The 18419-nt window shown below is 39.2% G+C and overlaps 1 protein-coding gene across 2 annotated transcripts; it reads left to right on the plus strand.

The window, feature by feature from the left end:
* Positions 1-5731: 5731 nt before the first annotated feature.
* On the plus strand, positions 5732-17365 carry efcab7 (EF-hand calcium binding domain 7). Of its 2 annotated transcripts, XM_040013573.1 has the most exons (14): positions 5732-5892; positions 5979-6108; positions 7393-7604; positions 7974-8060; positions 8512-8695; positions 10351-10472; positions 12606-12747; positions 14553-14662; positions 14876-15039; positions 15261-15394; positions 15506-15654; positions 15781-15990; positions 16349-16456; positions 16607-17365. In XM_040013573.1, exons 2-14 carry the CDS (start codon positions 5979-5981, stop codon positions 16685-16687), a joined length of 1833 nt encoding a protein of 610 aa, XP_039869507.1. In that variant the 5' UTR covers positions 5732-5892; the 3' UTR covers positions 16688-17365. The 2 variants fall into 2 exon arrangements, with proteins under 2 accessions (XP_039869507.1, XP_039869506.1); XM_040013572.1 differs by having other exon boundaries at positions 5732-6108.
* The last annotated feature ends 1054 nt before the right edge of the window (positions 17366-18419 follow it).

Consider the following 18419-nt stretch of genomic DNA (forward strand, 5'->3'; position numbering starts at 1 on the left):
CCTTGGGAATCAAACAGCCTTGTGACTATGTTTGTTTTCCTTATCATTGCAAAGTCAACCAAACAATTGGAGCAAAAATGTTTTCTTTGAGTCATTTAAAGACCAAAAGATACAATCAAAACAATCTGAATGGAGGCATTTGGCCAAAGCGGTCACTAGAAAATATAACAGTAAAGTACTTCAGTTATACTTTGATCAGTTGTTCTGACAAAGTATATAAACTGCACAGAGCTTTTTGGGTCAGGAAGAACCAAGAAAGTAATAAATATACAAGTTGTCAAACAGTTCAAACTAAATGTTGCCTTTAAGAAAATAAGTGTTGCTTTCTATATTTATCTTTAAACATGTGACAGATTTAATCTCCAGTAAATCTTGTGATATTATTTAACCTTTTGCCTTGATTACCACGTGGCCATAAAGCCTTTTTGATAAATAGCGTTACAAAACTCCAGTGATATACAGTAATTGATGGCTTAAAAGCCTAATTGCACACGAATGCTAAGCAGTAAAAAGCTTTTTGATCTAATACAGAGTGTTCCGTTTAATTATTGTTGCACTACGTAAATGGGAATAAAATGTCATGAGTATGACTTCAAACACGGGACGTAAAATCTTTACTCTTATTTTATGCAGCTTCTGGCTATATTATAGATATAAACCAAGTATTTCAAGCTATTTCACATTAAGTTGGGTCAGTGACTTTCTGAAAACAAAACTCTTTGTGTCCTTACTCGACTTTCTATATTTCTCTTGAGTAAAGCCTTCAAATGAGCATTGTTCATTGCTGCCCTCTGCTGACTAATTAAAACACAGAAAACAACACAAACAACACAAACACAGATAGCAGATAAAGGAGGAAAAGCCCCCACTGGAAGTGAATGAGCAAAGAAATACCGCGCGGCCCACCACGCAAGCGGCGATTCTGAAAGGAAAAGCCATGTCAGGAGTGAATATTCAGTAAGTAATAAAAAGCATCATCTCTCAATCTGAAGATATGATGGAAGCTGAGCCATTTCCGCCTGTTCTAAAGATTTAGGACCAAAGAAAAAGTCTCTCTCTCACGAATATTTCCTCCAGCTCTTTGCTGGTTCTGATGAATGCGTCCACTGATTTTTCTGGTTTAGACTGCATGGAGTGCTGCAAAAGAGAGCGAGACAACAAAGTCTTTATATCAATCCTCCTACTGTGTATACATCTATCATACAGTATACTGACTAGGCTAGGATTTTTCAGCACTATGGTACACTGCAACAGAACAATAGATAGCACTTATAGAAAACTTGCAAAAATTATATTTTTTTCAATTTGTTGATTGTCTATGAGCTAAAAAATTGTCTGTAACTGTAAACAGTCGATCATCTTAAAACCCTGCTGTAAATCAGCCGTTGATTTAATCTTTATTTGGCTATTTAAATTCACTTTATTGTGATTTACTGTACTGTTTTATTGGCTTAGAAGTGTAACTGGCTTTATCTGGCAATGTGGGTTTGATTTCCCCAAATGATATTACATTTGCTTGGAAATTTATAATAAGTTAAGTAACCGGTGAACACCCCCCCCCCAACCCCATGTGACATAATCAAGTGAGTGTTATGAATGTACTGTAAACTGAGCTCGTGTAACACATTAGTGACAGCAATATAAAATTAAAAACTAATGCTTGTCTTGATGGATGGGCCCAATACCAAATGTCTGCCTTGGCAAAGGAAATGGCCCTTGTGTTAAGTGACTCTTATACAACTATTTTTAGTGCTATGTAAATCACCGATAATTTGGCCAGTGATGGATCTCCGTCATTCTGTGCCTCCTGTCATTAAATTCTGATATGTCATTATGACCATCAGGCAACTGTGACAACTGAAATATAGCAACTCATAAAACCGAGTTCTCTGTAGCTTTGTACAGACTTTAGTACTTAATGTGAAAGCAGTGAAAAAAATCATAATTTGCAGCCTACAATTTTTATTGACTGATTAATAAAAAAAAAATCTTAAAAAATATGGCAAAAGCTGTGAATTAGGTAGTCACTTTTCCAACTTTTTCCAAGATAAACGAACTCTACGCTTGCTGTACAAGTAAGCCCCACATACTTAATAACACAATCTCGATTGCACTGACATGCGCAATATAGTCCAGTAAATGCTGCCCACATAGAGATTACTAAATGATTGTTTATGCAGAACAAAGTCACAAATATACAGATATATCTTGTACGTGCAGGCAGTGATTCCAATCATTCTACACCCAGATTATACACTCCTCAGTCCAAAACAGACCTTCTAAGATGGCTCTGTCTATGTGTTAAAAAAGGAGACATATATTGGTGCTATCTTTGATACAATCGAAGGAACCCCTACATTTGTCTGGACAGAATTAACAAAATGTGGGCTAATGGGCTGATGAGAATTTTGCACGCATACTTCATGCTTAAAGTGTCTCTGCAGAGACACCTGTGAGTATTGTTGGTGTCTCTGCAGAGCAATGCGTGGACCATTGTCAACACATTGGCTTAAGAACTTGCAGTCCCAGTCAAGGATGGCAGGTTTTGTACAATGAAAGAAGCTGGAATCTATTTCTCTCTTTCTCGGGAAAGAATTGTTCATTATAATTTGGTCCATAAGTTTTAAAAAAAACAACTGTATTAATCAATATGTGATTGAAGTGCAGACTTTCAGCTTTAATTTAGGGGGTTTAACAAAACTTTTGCAGAAACTATTTACAGACATTTTTATACATAGTTCACAATTTTTAGAAGCTCAATCATGACTGGACAAAGTAACATAATTTAAAAAATAAAGATTGTTTTGACGGCCTGACATCTGGAACCCATGAACTTTACCAAATGCTGTTTCCTGCTTTGATATTCTCTCCTTGCCTTTACTGGAGCAAACGTGAGTTACTTCTTGTTTGTGGGTCTCTCTGAATTCAGTCTTGTATTTAATAACTGAAAAGCACACTCTGTTGGGTTGAGATCAGGAGACAGTCTTGGCCGCTTTTGGAACAATCCATTTCTTTGCCTTGAGAGCTCTTGGGTTGCTCATGCTTTGGGTCATTATCCATTTTCACTGTGACGCGCTGTCTGATCAGTTTCGCAGCATTTAGCAGAATCTGAACAGAGCGTACAGTCCTGTATACTTCATCCTGTTATCAGCAGTCACACCAGAGGTAAACATACTGATGATGTTCTGTCATTCAATGATTGTGGTATGCATCAGATCATAAACTCTCTTTTCTACCCTTTGTATCTCCATTCACAAAGGCATCTTTTGCCTCCTTGATAGTATTTATGAGTTGGTTAAATGTTGTGAAGTTGATTTTCTTAACCATGGAAATAATTCTGTCATCATCCACTTAATTTGTCTACTGTGCTCTTTCAGGCTTTTTGGTGTTGTGTCATAGTTTGTCATAACATTCATTCCTTTCAAGAATGCAGCAGATTGTGGATTTGGCCACTCCTGAAGTTTTTCCTTTTTCTCTAATAGGTTTATTTTGTTTTTGCAGTTTAATGATGGGCTTCCTCATTGGCATCTCTTTGAGCATCATATTTAAATTGAATGTGAAAAGCTATCTGTATTTTAAATCAGCTACAGATATTATACATGCCCGATTTGTCATAAAATAGCAAGAAAACGGATCTCACTTGGCCATGAATCTGCTCGTCTGCTTGAAACTCCAAAACTGATCACACAGTGCTTCACAGTGCAAATGGGTAATGACACAAATCATACTGCGAAAGCATCCCAAGAATTTCTCAAGGCAATTAAATCCAAAGAAGTAACAAACGTGAGACTCCAAGGTAAACTTACGCAGACAGACCACACAGCAAGATAAGGGTAGAACACGACACCGACAAACTGAAACACAGGGCTTAAATACATAGAGGGAGCAATCAGGGAATGGGCAACAGGAGGGAAACACAGCTGGGGCAAATCAGGCCTAACGAAACAGGGGAAGCAAAACCAGGAAACAGGAAACATAACACAGACTGAACTTAAAGACACAGACTTACAGGCAGGCACTACAACAGAGACGTAAACCATAAGACAGAACTCTAACAAAGAAACCAAAGACTAGAAATGATAAATAATATAATAAACTCAAAACTCTGGGTCAACAACCCAGGCATCCTAACAGCCTGGGAGCTGCGCAGTATCTTAGCTGTTCCTAGGACTACGGTCTTCTGGGCAGAGATCTCAGATGTTTTTCCTGGGATCCGCTGGAGCTACTTGCCTAGCTTGGGAGTCACTGCACCTAGCGCCCAGATTACCTCTGGGACCACCCACTGTTACCATCATTCTCCACATCTTCTCAAGCTTGTCTCTTAGCCCCTGGTACTTCTCCAACTTTTCTTGTTCCTCCTTCCTGATGTTGCTGTCATTCGATAAAGCCATGTCTATCACTACAGTCATTTTCCTCTGCTTGTCCACCACCACATCACCATTTTGTCCGCCTGTATCAGGAAGTCCCACAGGATCTTAGCTTGGTCATTCTCGACCACCCTAGAGCGTGTCTCCCATTATGACCTCGGGACTTCTGGTCCATATTCGGCACAGATGTTTCTGTATACGGTGCCAGCCACTTGATTATAGCGTTCCATGTTTCCCCTGCCTCCTAGCATCTTGCACCCTGCTGTTATGTGCTGGATTGTCTCAGGGGCATCTTTACACAGTCTGCACCTGGGGTCTTTCCTGGAGTGGTAGACCCCTGTCTCTATGGATCTTGCATTTAAAGTTTGTTTCTATCCTGTCTTTCAGTCCAGCCACTAGTAGAATGGCAGGATTTGTGCATGTCAACAACCTCCTCTATCTGCCAGAGGTACATACTGTACAGGGGCCTGTCCTTCCATTTTGGCTCCTCTTTCTTGGGTTTTTGCTGCCTGAAGTATTCACCGAGCCAATAGAGCAACTTTTCAATTGTACATTCTAAATTGTCAGTTTATGAAAATGAATGCAGAGACACCCACTGAAAAGCAGCAAATGAAGAACCCTCTCTGGTGATGTCTAAACTTCAGGCACTCACTGAGAGGAAAGGATTTTCATTTAAGTATTGAAAGAATACTTATATTTAAAATTATGATTGTTTGTCAACTTATTTGACCTCTGAGAATGGGGGACTGTAGCTGTGAATACATTATCAGCAGACCTTTAAGAACTTCTATATATGTGAAAAGGTCTTGTGAAAAATGTGAATGTAAATTACAAGTATATTTAAAACCTCTAAACTATCTTTGTTTTTGTTTTTTAAACTTGTTGCAACTTAAGTTAACTATAATGCAGCAAAAAACTATTGGTGTAGTTCATGTAGGGCTGCATTGCCCACACTTACTTAAACAGGTGATACTAATTACTTTAATGAGTATTCACAGCCTGAATTGTTGTTATGTACATATTCTTTGATGTTAACATAGATGATATGGAAAAAATCATAAATGAACGACCTAAAGTAATAAAGAGCTACCAAATTTTCACGGAAGAATACTTTATCTTTTTTTTTTTTGTCTTTTTAAGTTTAAAGCCTTCAGGAACAGCTTACTATGCGATCGCATTTGTAGTTTTTATGTTTTGCAATATACGAACTTCCTAAAATACATTTTCCTAAAAACAAAGACTCAAACAACGTTTTAAATGCGATGTTTTTTATTATACATATTGTTTTTAATCACCTCGGCAGGGCAAGCACCGCTTCACGTCCGTTTTAAAAGCAACCGGAACGTTTAACTTGTGTTTCTTCCGTGTCCGTTTTCATGCGTACCGTTGGATTTTTTTGTTTACATAGCAACAGCCTAGATGTACCAGTATGATGTGTGACGATAAGTGTCATTGTTTCATTGTAATCTTATTCAATACACTGCATTTAGCTGGTTAAACATGACGGTCACAGCTTGATAATGAGGTAAAAGCTGCCATATCCGGCTACCGTTTTTTTCTAAGCTGGCGAGACTTAGCTAAGGGTAAGCAGGTCGATCTGTTCTTCGAAAGATGTCTTTTCAGGAGTCACCCCGTCCTTCTGAAGAGGATGAGGCTTTCTACATGCAGTGCAGAGCCGCGTACCTGGCTGTGTTCAGATCTAGTTTGACAAATATCACTTCGAAACAGCACTTATGCCGTGGTAAGCGAAGACAACTCACTGATTGTTAGCTAGCAACAAATAAACCTTTGTAAGCAGTTCATTGTGATTGTGATGTGTAGTAAGTAACAAGTATTTATCGCTGAGTTTCACTATAATGGGCCACTTTTCTCTGTGTTCTATACTTATACTATGAACAGAAATGATTGAAAGTAAAAAATGGGAATTTCCCCCAAACTCTGAGACCAGGGCGACCAGATCCCAACAACCTAAATGTGGGGCAAACATTAACAATGACGGGAGGTTTTTCATCGCTAATTTAAAGATAAAAATACAGGATTGGTGTTTGCCATGTAAAGGCCAATTGTGTTTGCAGTTCTCTTAAGTAAAAGTTAAAATTTGCTCTTATAGCCTCATTCGACAGTCTTTATATATACTCTAATATTTTGTTAGGGAAGCATCTATAAGCATCTATAAACTGGCACACTTATTTCTTCTGTCGCGGGGGGTGGGGGGGCTGAAGCCTATCCGAGCTGTCTTAGGGCAAGAGGCAGGGTACTGCATGTCTTTGGACTGTGGGAGGAAGTCTGAGTAACCGGAGAGATCCCATGCAAACAACAGGAGATCATGCACATGCCACACAGAAAGACCCTGGCCTAATGGTGGAATTGAATTCAGGTGCTATCCACTGTGCTACCGTGCTGCCCAGTTTCTAGCAATAATTACCAATTATGACACACATATTCTCTGTGACTTCACACCATATTTCTCCCTCTGTTCAAACTGAAAATTCAACCAAAGCTGTGATTTTTTTTTTTTTTTTTTTATGTTTTTATTTTTGGTGAATTGAAACTTGTAACTCTTTGATGAGTATGGCATTATACTGGCTAACCTTCTGACTATAAAAAAAACAACCCTTCCATTTATGTGCATTTGGTAAAATCCAGTATGGAGAAAAGTGCATGTCCTGTAGAACCAGTTAAAATATGGGACAGGGGGTCAGGGAACAGAAATGCTGTGGCATTTCCACTTAAAGAAGGACATCTGCTCATCCTATTTGGAAGGATGGCCAAATTTGAAAATAAACTTCACCTTAAGTGTTGAATTTAATTATAATTTCTATTGAAGTTGAGTCGGCATCAACTTTTTTGAGGTAAAAGGTTGCATATCTCACTGTAAAATACTGTCGGTTCTATTCATCTGAACGATTTCCTTGTCCTGATTACCATCAGGACAATGTGATTCGGGGGGTTGTGGGTTTTTTTTTTTTTCCATTTATTTATTTATTTATTTGTGTAAACATTTGTTTCCTATTCCTCCATTCAGTTCTTCAACAGGCTGGTAGAAATCCATCCAGTGCCACTCTTAATAAATACTGGACTGCTACAACATCTAAGCTGAACTTTGATGACTTTTGTGAGATTCTCAAGCATGAGGAGAAAACTGAGGAGAGTGAGCTGATGAGAGTTTTTAAAAAGATGGATGTGAACGGTGACGGCTACATCACACACAGTGAACTGGAGAAGGCCTTAATCACTGTGAGTAGTCTAACACTTTGGATTAGATTTTCATCAAGTGGTTATACTTTAGTTATATAAAGTGAATATGGTTATATAAGTTTGTTATAGATGTCATTTTTGAGCTAACTGGCCACTTCATTAGGTACAACTCCCAAAAGGTTGATTCTGTTCATCTGGAAGTAGCGTTTTCAGTGGGAGAAATGTTTCGTCACTCATCCAAGTGACTTCTAGAGACTGAACAGAATCAACCTTTTGGGATTTACTTACCTGGATGGTTGAGGATGCATCAAGACATTAGGTACAACTGTTCAGCTACTCATTACCTCAAATATCTTACTAGCAAATCACATGGCAAACGAACTGAAGCATATTTGCTTGCACTTCTAGAGAGGAGAGAAAATGACAAAAGAGGAGGTGAATGCTATCTTCTCACTGGCTGACATCAACAAGGATGGCAAACTGCACTACGCAGAAGTAAGTGTAGACATATGAAATGACTTTTGCTGATTTTTATGTAATTATACTTTATAAACAGCTTATCTTAAAAGCCCTTGTCCCTGTTTCCTGTATCACATATTGTACACACATACTGTACAGTGCAGTCGTGCAGCCTTAAAGAAACATTGAAGTTATCAGGTTTATACTGAATTTTCAGTCTTCCATCATTATTCTTATTGCTTGCTTACACTGGACTTTTGTTATGGATACGCTATATCTTAATATGCCATTTATTCAGAACATTAATGAGTAACACAAAATTCAAATTCTTCCTCATATTTGTTCCACATTCATGTTTATTTAATACGTCTTCTACTCATTCTTAACATTGCCTAACACCAGACTGTAAACATTCATGCCGCTGCTTGTTGCTTCAAAGTATCGCTCATGCATCATCCTCTTACTCTTGCTTTCCTGCTGCTGTCAGTTCTGCAGATTGTTTGCGTCTACAGTAGAGCAGTGTCAAACAGCTGCTTTGGAGAGACTTGAGGCTGATGCCAAGCTGAAGAGACTGAACTTTGGCAGTCAATCATACAGCCCGCCAAAGAGCTCCGTGTCATCAGCATCATCAGCAACTCAGCGGGTGGACTCGGACACGACACCAAAGAAAGGTGCAGGATTCGACCTTCTAGCGAGAGCTAAAAGAAAAAAGGGATATCAAAATTTTGGTTAAAAAAACAACATCAACTATACAACAGTTTTGTGCAAAATCTTCATATATTTGGATGCACACCCATACACACAGATTTCCCATTTGCTCGGTTATTGATCGATTTTTCACTCACTCCATGACAAATCACCTCATTAAGACAGTCCATACATCATAATAGCCACACAATTAAGGTGGCCTGTTTGGAGGGAGGAGACTGTAAAGTGTTTTGATTTGAGTAATCATTTCTGCCATTAAGAGATTGACATTGGCTCTGTCAACTCTGAGGAAAACTCCAGGCGTTCAATCACTTTTGAAATCCTATGTGATTTTTTTTTTTCTTTTCTTTTTTTCAAAGTTGGTAATTTCCAACTTGCTAAACTACTATTTCTTACAAACATGAGAAATGTGTGCTTCTCCAGCCACTTTTTTTTATTTTATTAAGTGGATGTTAAACGCTCACTTTTTCACTTTAGAAGCACTGTGTCGAAAAGAACCGAGGTCCAGGATGAGCGAGCCAAGGACAGGCTCACAGTGGGAAGATAGATGGGGTTGATTTAAGTGGTCAGTCCATGTTCATGTTATTGATTTGGAGGATTCCACCACTTCTCACTGGGGAGATGATGAGGGATTAGAGAGGAGGCCCAGTCCACCACTGCTGCAAAAACAAATGAGCTTCCAGATAGTAGTCGGGATTATCACATTATTGCACCTCTCCCATGTATTGATTTATACGCGTTACATTTTAACAAGGTTCTGACACAAGATGCTACGTGATCGCACATGTTGAATGGGTTATTCTTCCAGCTCGAAAACAATTTGGACTGCTCATTTGGTCTTAGATTTGTCAGTAGAAACCAGAACTGCCCCAAGATATACATTTTAATCATATCAGACATGGGTCATTTTGACATATTTTTTTTCTCTTTACCAAGAACTGCTGAGAGATGATTATCTGTTCATTCTGCTGAAGAAAAAAACTACCCCAACATTCAATGTGCGCTCACATGGAAGCTTTTGTTGGGGGGGGGGTTACGTTTTAGTGCATCTGTAGACCGCCTAGAATAGTCCCAGCAAAATAGATCTGTGACAAACACCATGACAGTGGGTCTGTTTATTTCTTTGCTACGGTAATTTGCTCATAAGTCCGTCTCATTCCTTCGCATCTCCATTTCCCAGATTTCGAAACAATCAGACCACTCATTAGCAAATTGACATTTTCAAGCTTCAATTAGTCTTCGAGGAAAAAAAAAAAGTTGCGAGAGAAATAGATTTGAAAAGGAGCCGTTACACCACTTGTGCTTTCAAATGGGTCTGTAATTAAATCAACTGAGCTTGAACTTAAGACCACACTTTGCCAGAAGCCAAATGCAAGGTAGCCATGTTCGCATGAACTTGGAAATAGATTTTGGATAAGAATTAGGGAAGGCACAGGCTGTCCTAATTTATTTGTCAGTAAAAGATGCTGTGTGTGTGTGTGTGTGTGTGTGTGTGTGTGTGTGTGTGTGTGTGTGTGTGTGTGTGTGTGTGTGTGTGTGTGTGTGTGTGTGTGTGTGTGTGTGTGTGTGTGTGTGTCCATGAGAATTTTCACGTGTCTGGCCTGTGTGTGTGTTGCAGACAACCGCTCATCCTCCCGGCCTTCTTCAGCTCGCAGCAGACGTTCGTCTCTGTCAAGCTCAATCACGATGACATCCAGCAGCACTAAAGCCAACAAATTCCCAGAGCCTTCAGGTTTACAGGTAACCCCCTTCAGTCGTTTTGACTTCATAGCTACATCTAATGAATAACTTCATTATTGGTTAACCTGTCAGTTTTTCCCAGAGCCTCTCAGTCTATTACACTGGCTTGTACACTTGGAACCAGAGAAGAGTGTACATTTGTGTTTAATTTAACGAAATGAAATAATTAAGTGATAATGAAAGTCATCATCAATCAGTTTGTGCTTTAAATAAGAGTCCATCCATTGATATCACTGTTTTAAAACAACATTTTACCAGCATTTGATTAGAGAAAACTTAATTTAATGAGAAAATGAACGATATCTGTAGATGATTTAGAGTTTATGCATTGCTGTTAAGTTTGAATCACAGACCAAACTGGAAATATTAAGTACGTGGGGCCCTTGTGCGAGGGACCCCATTATAAGAATCTCTACAGCGTTGCCTGGTGTCATGCAGTATTTTTGATGGGCAAATTTAGCCCAGGGCAGACAGATATACACTGTATTGATCTCACACTCTTTGTTTTCACTCTTTCTGGCTTAACCTCAGCTGGTTTGCTTTACAGCAAAAGGGGCGGTGGGGGTGGGGAGTAAATATATAAATAAAACTAACAACCCCCTGCTCCATCTCTCAGGTGCGAGCGCGGTGTTGAGATTGGAAAGGGCCAGACAACCTCGAGGTAAAAGAATGGTTGTCCAGAGATTACCTCTGAGGGGAAGTTCTGCTCGCCATATTGGCTTTTATATTGCCACAGGCTGATGACTGGGAGGTGGTGGGTGGAGGGTAGGATGTGTTTTTGTAACTGTGTGAATGTGTGTGTGGGTGTGTGTGGGGAGGATGCAAATATGTCTTCATGAATAGAAACCCAGCCAGTAAGGATTATTCTTACTTATTCTGAGTGTTTGTGTTTATGTACAGGTTACAAGTGTAACAAAATGAGAAGGCTGCAGTTTAAATGCTCGTGTGTGTATGTGTGTGTGGTTGTGTTTGTGGCTGGTTCGGTGTCCTGTGACCCTGTGTGAAACAGTAAATCAGACCTGTGGCCAGAGCAGGTGACAGCGCCTGTATTAGTCTGCAGGCTGACCCTCTCTCTATGGGGGCATTAATTCTGATGTCTTTAAGCAGTGGATGGGAGCCTGTGGCATTTCCCCTCATTTAATATTGTCTGGACAAACCTCTGAAGTGTTATGGTTTGATCTTTTATGCCTCTCAGCCCAAGATAAATACTTTGAGAAAATAGCTTTTCTCTAAAGGAGTGACATGCTCCGTCTTTATGGTACTTTCTTTGTTTAACTTGGTGATTTATTTGTCCACTAAAAGGATATATAGCCTATTCCAGACGCGGTTGGCCCTCAATGCCCTCTTACCGTGTGTCCACACCAACTGTGTTTTCATTTAATGTGTCTCCAATGAGTGGAATGAAAACTTCCTCGCGCTGATGTTCCTGTTCAATTTCAAATTATGACCTCATTTCGGTTGTGCTGCCAGAAATAAGAACAACAGGATTTCAAAAGGAGAGAAATATTAGGATTCATAAATTTTGCCAAAGTAGCCTCTTGATAGTTTTGAATGACCGCTGGCCCAAGATTGAAAAGTCTGTATTTATCAAAGTTAAATGGACTCCAATTTGCCATATCAAGTCCTAGAGGAAGATTTAGTTGAGGCTGCGGCAGAAAGGCAGTGGGACTCTGCTGCCCTCCTCTGGATCAGCACGTGTATAACGTGTGTTTTCATGCTGCCGAGCTGACATTAGCTGGGTAATAATGGATATGCCCCCATGAAGATTGGAGTGGTAATTATCTCAATGGCACTTTCTGTTAATCAAGCGAGCTGCTTAACTGTTATGACTGACTGCTTTATTCACTTTGTCCCTATCACGAGATCAGTCCTCCTGTTAAACAGGAGCTGCACATTAGTTTTGGTTTCTGCTGAATGAATGTGTTTTGTTGTCAAACAGGAAAACTGTACAGATTGTGTTGATCTAAGATGGGGTCACACATAGTAAAACTTAATAGCATACAAGTAACTAAGGAAAACTGTACACATAGTATTTATGCAACTGTAGCAACTGTTATTCCTCACTGTTTCCTCAATATTATATTAATGTGTATGGATGCTGAGTCAGAACAGGAATATTTTCCATTTTTCTAGGGTTGGAATCACAGTTTTATGAAAGGCTGCTTCTTTTTGGAAGACGACGGGAGTATCAGCGCTTTGCAGTACCAGCTCCACATCCCCCACACGACAACCGTCTACCTAACCATCCAACCACTCGGCCTCAGCCACAGACCTGGTTGGTACTTAAACTGCAGATACAGAGGAAATGTATCTTTTTAGAGAAAATATTGGCTCATTTTGAATTCGATCTCAAAAAGCTGGAGCAGTGATCTGTTTACCGCTGTGTAGCATCACCTCTTCTTTTAACAACAGTCTGTAAACATGCGGGAACTGAGCAGAGCAGCTGCTGGACTTTTAGGAGAGGATGTCGTCCCATCTTCTCTGATTTAGGATTCTAGCTGTGCAACAGTCCTGAGTCTTTTTGTAGAAATATGTTTTTCTTTCATGATGCCCCAAATGTTTTCACTTGGTGAAAAGTCTGGACTGCAGACAGGCCAGTTCCGCACCCGGGTTCTTCTACTGTGAAGCCGTGCTGTTGTAATAGAAGCAGTTTGTGGATTACCATTTTGTTGCTGGAATATGCGATGCTTTCTCTGAAAAAGATGTCAGGATGGGCGCATGCGTTGCTCTAAAATCAGCTTTTCAGCATCGATGGTGCCAGTTTAACCTGTGTTTGTAGATGGCATAGTGAACTATGTTCGCAGTGATTCCTGAAAGGGTTCCTGATTTCCACACCAGTGCCACTTGAGGGCCTGAAGTTCACAGACATCGAATGCTGATCTTAATCTCTAATTCTCTTAATCTTTTGATGATATTATGAAAGACAGATTATGAGATATTCAAAACCATTTCAATGTTATGTTGAGGAACATTATCCTGAAATTCATCCACTATTTGTAGACGTGAACTTCTGCCCATCTTTTCTTCTGAGAAACTCTAAGATGCTCTTTTTATACCCAGTCATATTACTGGCCTGTTGTCAGTTAACATAATTAGTTGTTCCTCCAATTTAGGACCGGTTACTTCTCTAGCCTTTTGTTCCCCTGTCACAATGTTTTTGAGACATGCTGCTGCTGTCAAATTCAAAATGAGCTGATATTTTTCTTAAAATGGTCCATTTTGTCACTTTAAACATTTCTACAGTGAATGAAATATTGGTTTATGGGATTTACCAATCATTGCATTCTGTTTTCATTTAGAATTTACATAGTGTCCCGTCTCTTTTCTTTTGAGTTGGGGTTGTGTATATTACTATAAGAAAGGGACAGGGCCATATTTAATCTCTCACTGGAATACCCCGATGGTACTTTGGAGTAATGCAGGGGATAACGACATAATGTCATGTTTTGTAGTTCATCTGAGGTTGTATTTACCTCATTTTTTAGACCTGCTGGTGAGGTTATTTTTATTATCCCGATATATAAAAACTTAGGACTGAAAGAGGTTGTACTTTATTTTTCAGAAGACTTTAACTGGGTGAAGAAACATTTCAAAGGGGGTGTACATTATTGAACAGTGTTTGAGAACCACTGTTTGAGCCGAGTGGTTCTAGATGTTCCCTGTGATGCTGTAACATAAAGTATTTTAGAATAGAAATCACAAAGAAGATTTACTTTCCTTTTGCTGTTTAACAATCTGTTACATCGTGTAGCATCAGGTCAGACTGAATTTCAGCTCAGTGGAAGATCATTTATTAGGAAGGCGCACATCAGTTTATTTGTTTTGGCTCAATCAGTAGACTGACTGGATTAATGTGGGCTGCAAAAAGTCTTCGAGGAATGTAAAATCTCATCGGTCCTTTTTCATTTTGTACAATCAGAAAAAAACGTTGAAAATCTTGGGTAAGTTGATCTTCTTTGAACCCTCCCTTATTACTTGTAGGGTAAAAATCTGTGCTGAATTAAATAGTCTGTAGAGCTAAAATGTTAAAGTCCTGTGTAAAATCTTTATGCATTCATGTGGTTTTGCTCTAATTTTCAGACAAGTCCTCAGCATGGATGACAGTGGACACAGCACTTTTTGTCATGTCAGCTGGTGAAACTAAAGAAGACACAAATTTAGTGTGTTTCACTGAGTCAAAAGACAAAGAAGTAAGTTTGGCTGTCTGAACAGGTCAGTATTATTAAATCAGTCCCATTGGGACTTGATTGATATAAAAGCCAGACCCAGATCCACTGTGATCATAAAAGCTGGAATCATTTGGGAAGCTGAAATGTGATAATATTGTATGCCAGGATATTTTTGGTGTTGTTTGTTTACTGTGCAACCTCTTTTTTTTTTTTTTTTTTTCTCTATCTCTGTAGAAGTATATTTGGAAAGGGGAACTGAATGCTGGGACATACCACCTGCTTCCCTTCACCAGTGGCTGCAGGTTAAAGAAAAGGAGCAGAAAGAGCCCTTCTAGTAAACCCGTGGAGTTGGTCTACAGGACTGACACAGAAGAACTAGACCTGACCAGGGAGTTCAGGTGAGGCTGCCTCAGTTTTACAGTGTTTGACTGGTGAGAATTTCAGTGTTTACTAATCTATAAAATGTTTATAAAGCTCAGTGGATCCACACCGGGATAAAAGTGTGCCGTGCTTTGCTACCTCTGTTCTTCTCACAGGACCTGAATGAGTGAGGACATCTGAAAAAGTTGGCTGCCTGCATTCCTGCTGATATTTCTGTGTTGCTCTGTTTCTGCCACAGGGAGGTGCTGTCTGACATTTTTGAGATTATAGACCTTGACGGCAATGGTTTGCTCAGCCTGGAGGAGTACAATTTCTTTGAGCTCAGGACCAGCGGAGAGAAGTGTGACAAGGATGCCTGGGCTGTCTGCAAAGGTAAAAATTATGAAATTAATATGAAATTAATTGGAGGAGAAGGCGCTATTACAGTATTATATTGATATTACAGTGATATTAAAGCTGTCTTCTACCTCCTCGTGGGAACAGAAAACTTTGATATGAGAAAGAACCAGCTGACACGACAGGGATTCATGGAGCTGAACCTGATGGAGGCCACTGAGAAAGATGGAGACCCTGCAGACATGTGGGTCACGCTGGAAGCTATGGGTTACAACCGTATGCTGGAGCTGGTAGAGGTAGGTTTGCATATATGGTTTTAGTCAGAATACATAAACATACATCCTTGGCATACATTCAGTAGCCTGATATTAGGCACACATCATGACTACTTACTACATAAACCCTCCCTCCCGCTCCACCAGGCCTGTCCATTCCAGATAGACGTATACTGTGAAAGCACTCAGCCATCCATCCAGCCCGTCAGCATGGATTCAGGGCCAAAGCTTCTGAGCCAGGCGCTCCAGAAGTCCATCACAGCTAGAACAGGGGCCAAAGCACTGAGGGGACACGACAATGTGTTCATCTACACCTACAAAGGGGAGCACAGGATTTCCTCCCTCATTACCAACAAGGTAGAGTACAAAATCTGTGTAGGAGGAATTCTAAGAATGTCACAGATAATCCCTTAAATAAAAATGGTGTTCGTTTAGAGCATCAACGTGATTGATACTTGTATTTGCCAAACATCTGCAGTGGATAGCACTACCCAAACCTTACTGTCTTAATACAGTCAACTGCTATAGAGACGCACTATTCATTTGTAATTGTTATGCAGCAGCAGTGTCCATTCTCATAGCAATGGGAGCGACTCTAAAAGAATGATCCAGTGAAGCAAAGCAGCTACTTTATAAGAGTGCACCTGATTATCATGAGAATGTTTAGCTTTATTCTGTGTAATAATCAGTTGCACACTGACTGCTTTGATTGCAGACAAACCAGAGAGTGACTGTGCATGTGAACAACGAGCAGAGCAGGAACTGCTGCAGTAGCAGAGGCATGACAGTGTTTGCTGTAGAAGTGCCAGCCAGGACTAAAATGGTAAGTAGGCATGGTAACAATGCTGCTTTGCTAATATTATAATGAATTTATAATCATTATTATTTTATTAGAAGAAAAAAGACACTTTAACATTTAAGTTATTCACTCCATGTAAAAAGCATGATGCAGGATATTGATGATTTCCTGTAGGTGTGCCAACATGTTCTACCCATCAATGAAAAACAGGACTGGATCTACAGCTGTGTGGAGACCATACTACCCGGAATGTAAAGTCCAGCCTGAATGGACAGCTCTTTATATTCTGGCTAAAATGTATTCGTCAAGGTTTTAAATGTGGGCACTAAAGAGCGATTTGTTCTATATCCACTGGCATTATATCATGAATGTGAATTATCATAAGTTGTTCTAGCTCTGCTTTAATGATTATGTGTATTTTTTTTTTTACTGTGAGAAATGGATGAGCGCCTAATCATTTCAGCTGCCTGACTTGTTGCCTGGCCTGTAATATTGAATTTGTAGGTAGTTGATGAGTTTTGTGTAACATCTGGTTATAATGGAGACGGTTAACAATTTTCCTGCTGTTTTAAGTTGTTTTCTTTTTCCTTCTGTTGTTTTATTATTATTGTTGTTATTATCATTATTATTATCTCTCTCTGTTGAATTTGTCTTTGTTACTTTGTTATTACTGTGATACATGGAATCAAGGATTGAAGATTAAGGGTTTAATTTCTAACATTTAGAAAATCATGTCATTATTATCATGTCACAATAGAGTGTTATGTCATTATTAAGGGTAAGACAACACTTATGTTCGTTTTTTGTTTTTTGTTGTTTTTTATCACTCTTGTCATGTAACGGTGGATTTTACTTATGTTAATATTGCTGAATGTCATTACCATCTTGTTTCGACAGAACAGATAAGAAAATTAAAGGAAAATAACAAAAGTCCTTCTGATCACATAAATGTGTTTGAAAATTAGTAATACTAATTATTTGGAAAAAATCTGACAGCAATATTGAAAATTCCTGTCAAGGATTTATTAAATGTGACATCAGAGAATTATCAGCAAGTTTTCCATAAACACAGGAATGTCATTCTGGCTCCAACATTGTCTCCTGGAATTAGAGACACATGTAAGTACATGTTTAGCTGATTGTGGCCATCACTGAAGTCATTAATTTTGTTACATATTCTTACAGTTCAAGAATATTTATAAAGAATCAGAATGATTTTAGGCACAGATAACAGTTGTGAAAAGCAGATTTTCAATTCCAATTGTGAAGAAGACAAAAACTGATCCTAGTTCACACTGAACTGCAGCAGTTTAAATGCTGTGGATGTTTGTTGAATGTAACCAAGAATTGTGCCTAAACTTTCATTCAAGCTTTGCAGACTATACAACCGTGCAGCTATTCATCCATACTCTTTACAGGGTATGGAGGGGTTGGGGATTTGGCGGTTGGCAGTGAAATGCATTCCTTTGCATTGCACTCGGGTCTAAGCTTTATTTGCCCTTGGCCTTTCTAGTCGAGTACAGTGTTGACCTTCTATTTATATCTCTCAGGCCATTATTTGACCTTTGACTTTCTCTACTGAAACAGTAGAGCCAGCTCACTAAATGTCACATGATATGTGAGATGTATTTAATGTTTCAGGCCCCTGTCTGCTCTTCTTTTCCCAACATAGGGGTTTGGTGTCATTCAGCTGCTTGCAGTTGGACAGTGGCTTTGCCAAACGACTTCTCCGTTATGTGTGTTTTACAAGAGATTTAGTTTCTTTTTTTGTGTGTTGCTAGTTACAATTATGGAAATCCTTCACTTGCATGCAATCTGTGCGATTCGTGGGTTGCAAACTCTTTAGCAATTGTTTTTGTAACAGGCAGATTAACATCATTAATTCTTTTTCCTCACATACTTTTGTTCATCCCTTGATACACTTCTGGAAACATTTCTTGTGAAGAACGGATCCCTGTTCTTTAAAACCAGGAACCCACTCACACAT

The sequence above is a fragment of the Simochromis diagramma genome, unplaced genomic scaffold (genome assembly GCF_900408965.1).
Source record: "Simochromis diagramma unplaced genomic scaffold, fSimDia1.1 OVJJ01000649.1, whole genome shotgun sequence".
NCBI lineage: Eukaryota > Metazoa > Chordata > Actinopteri > Cichliformes > Cichlidae > Simochromis > Simochromis diagramma.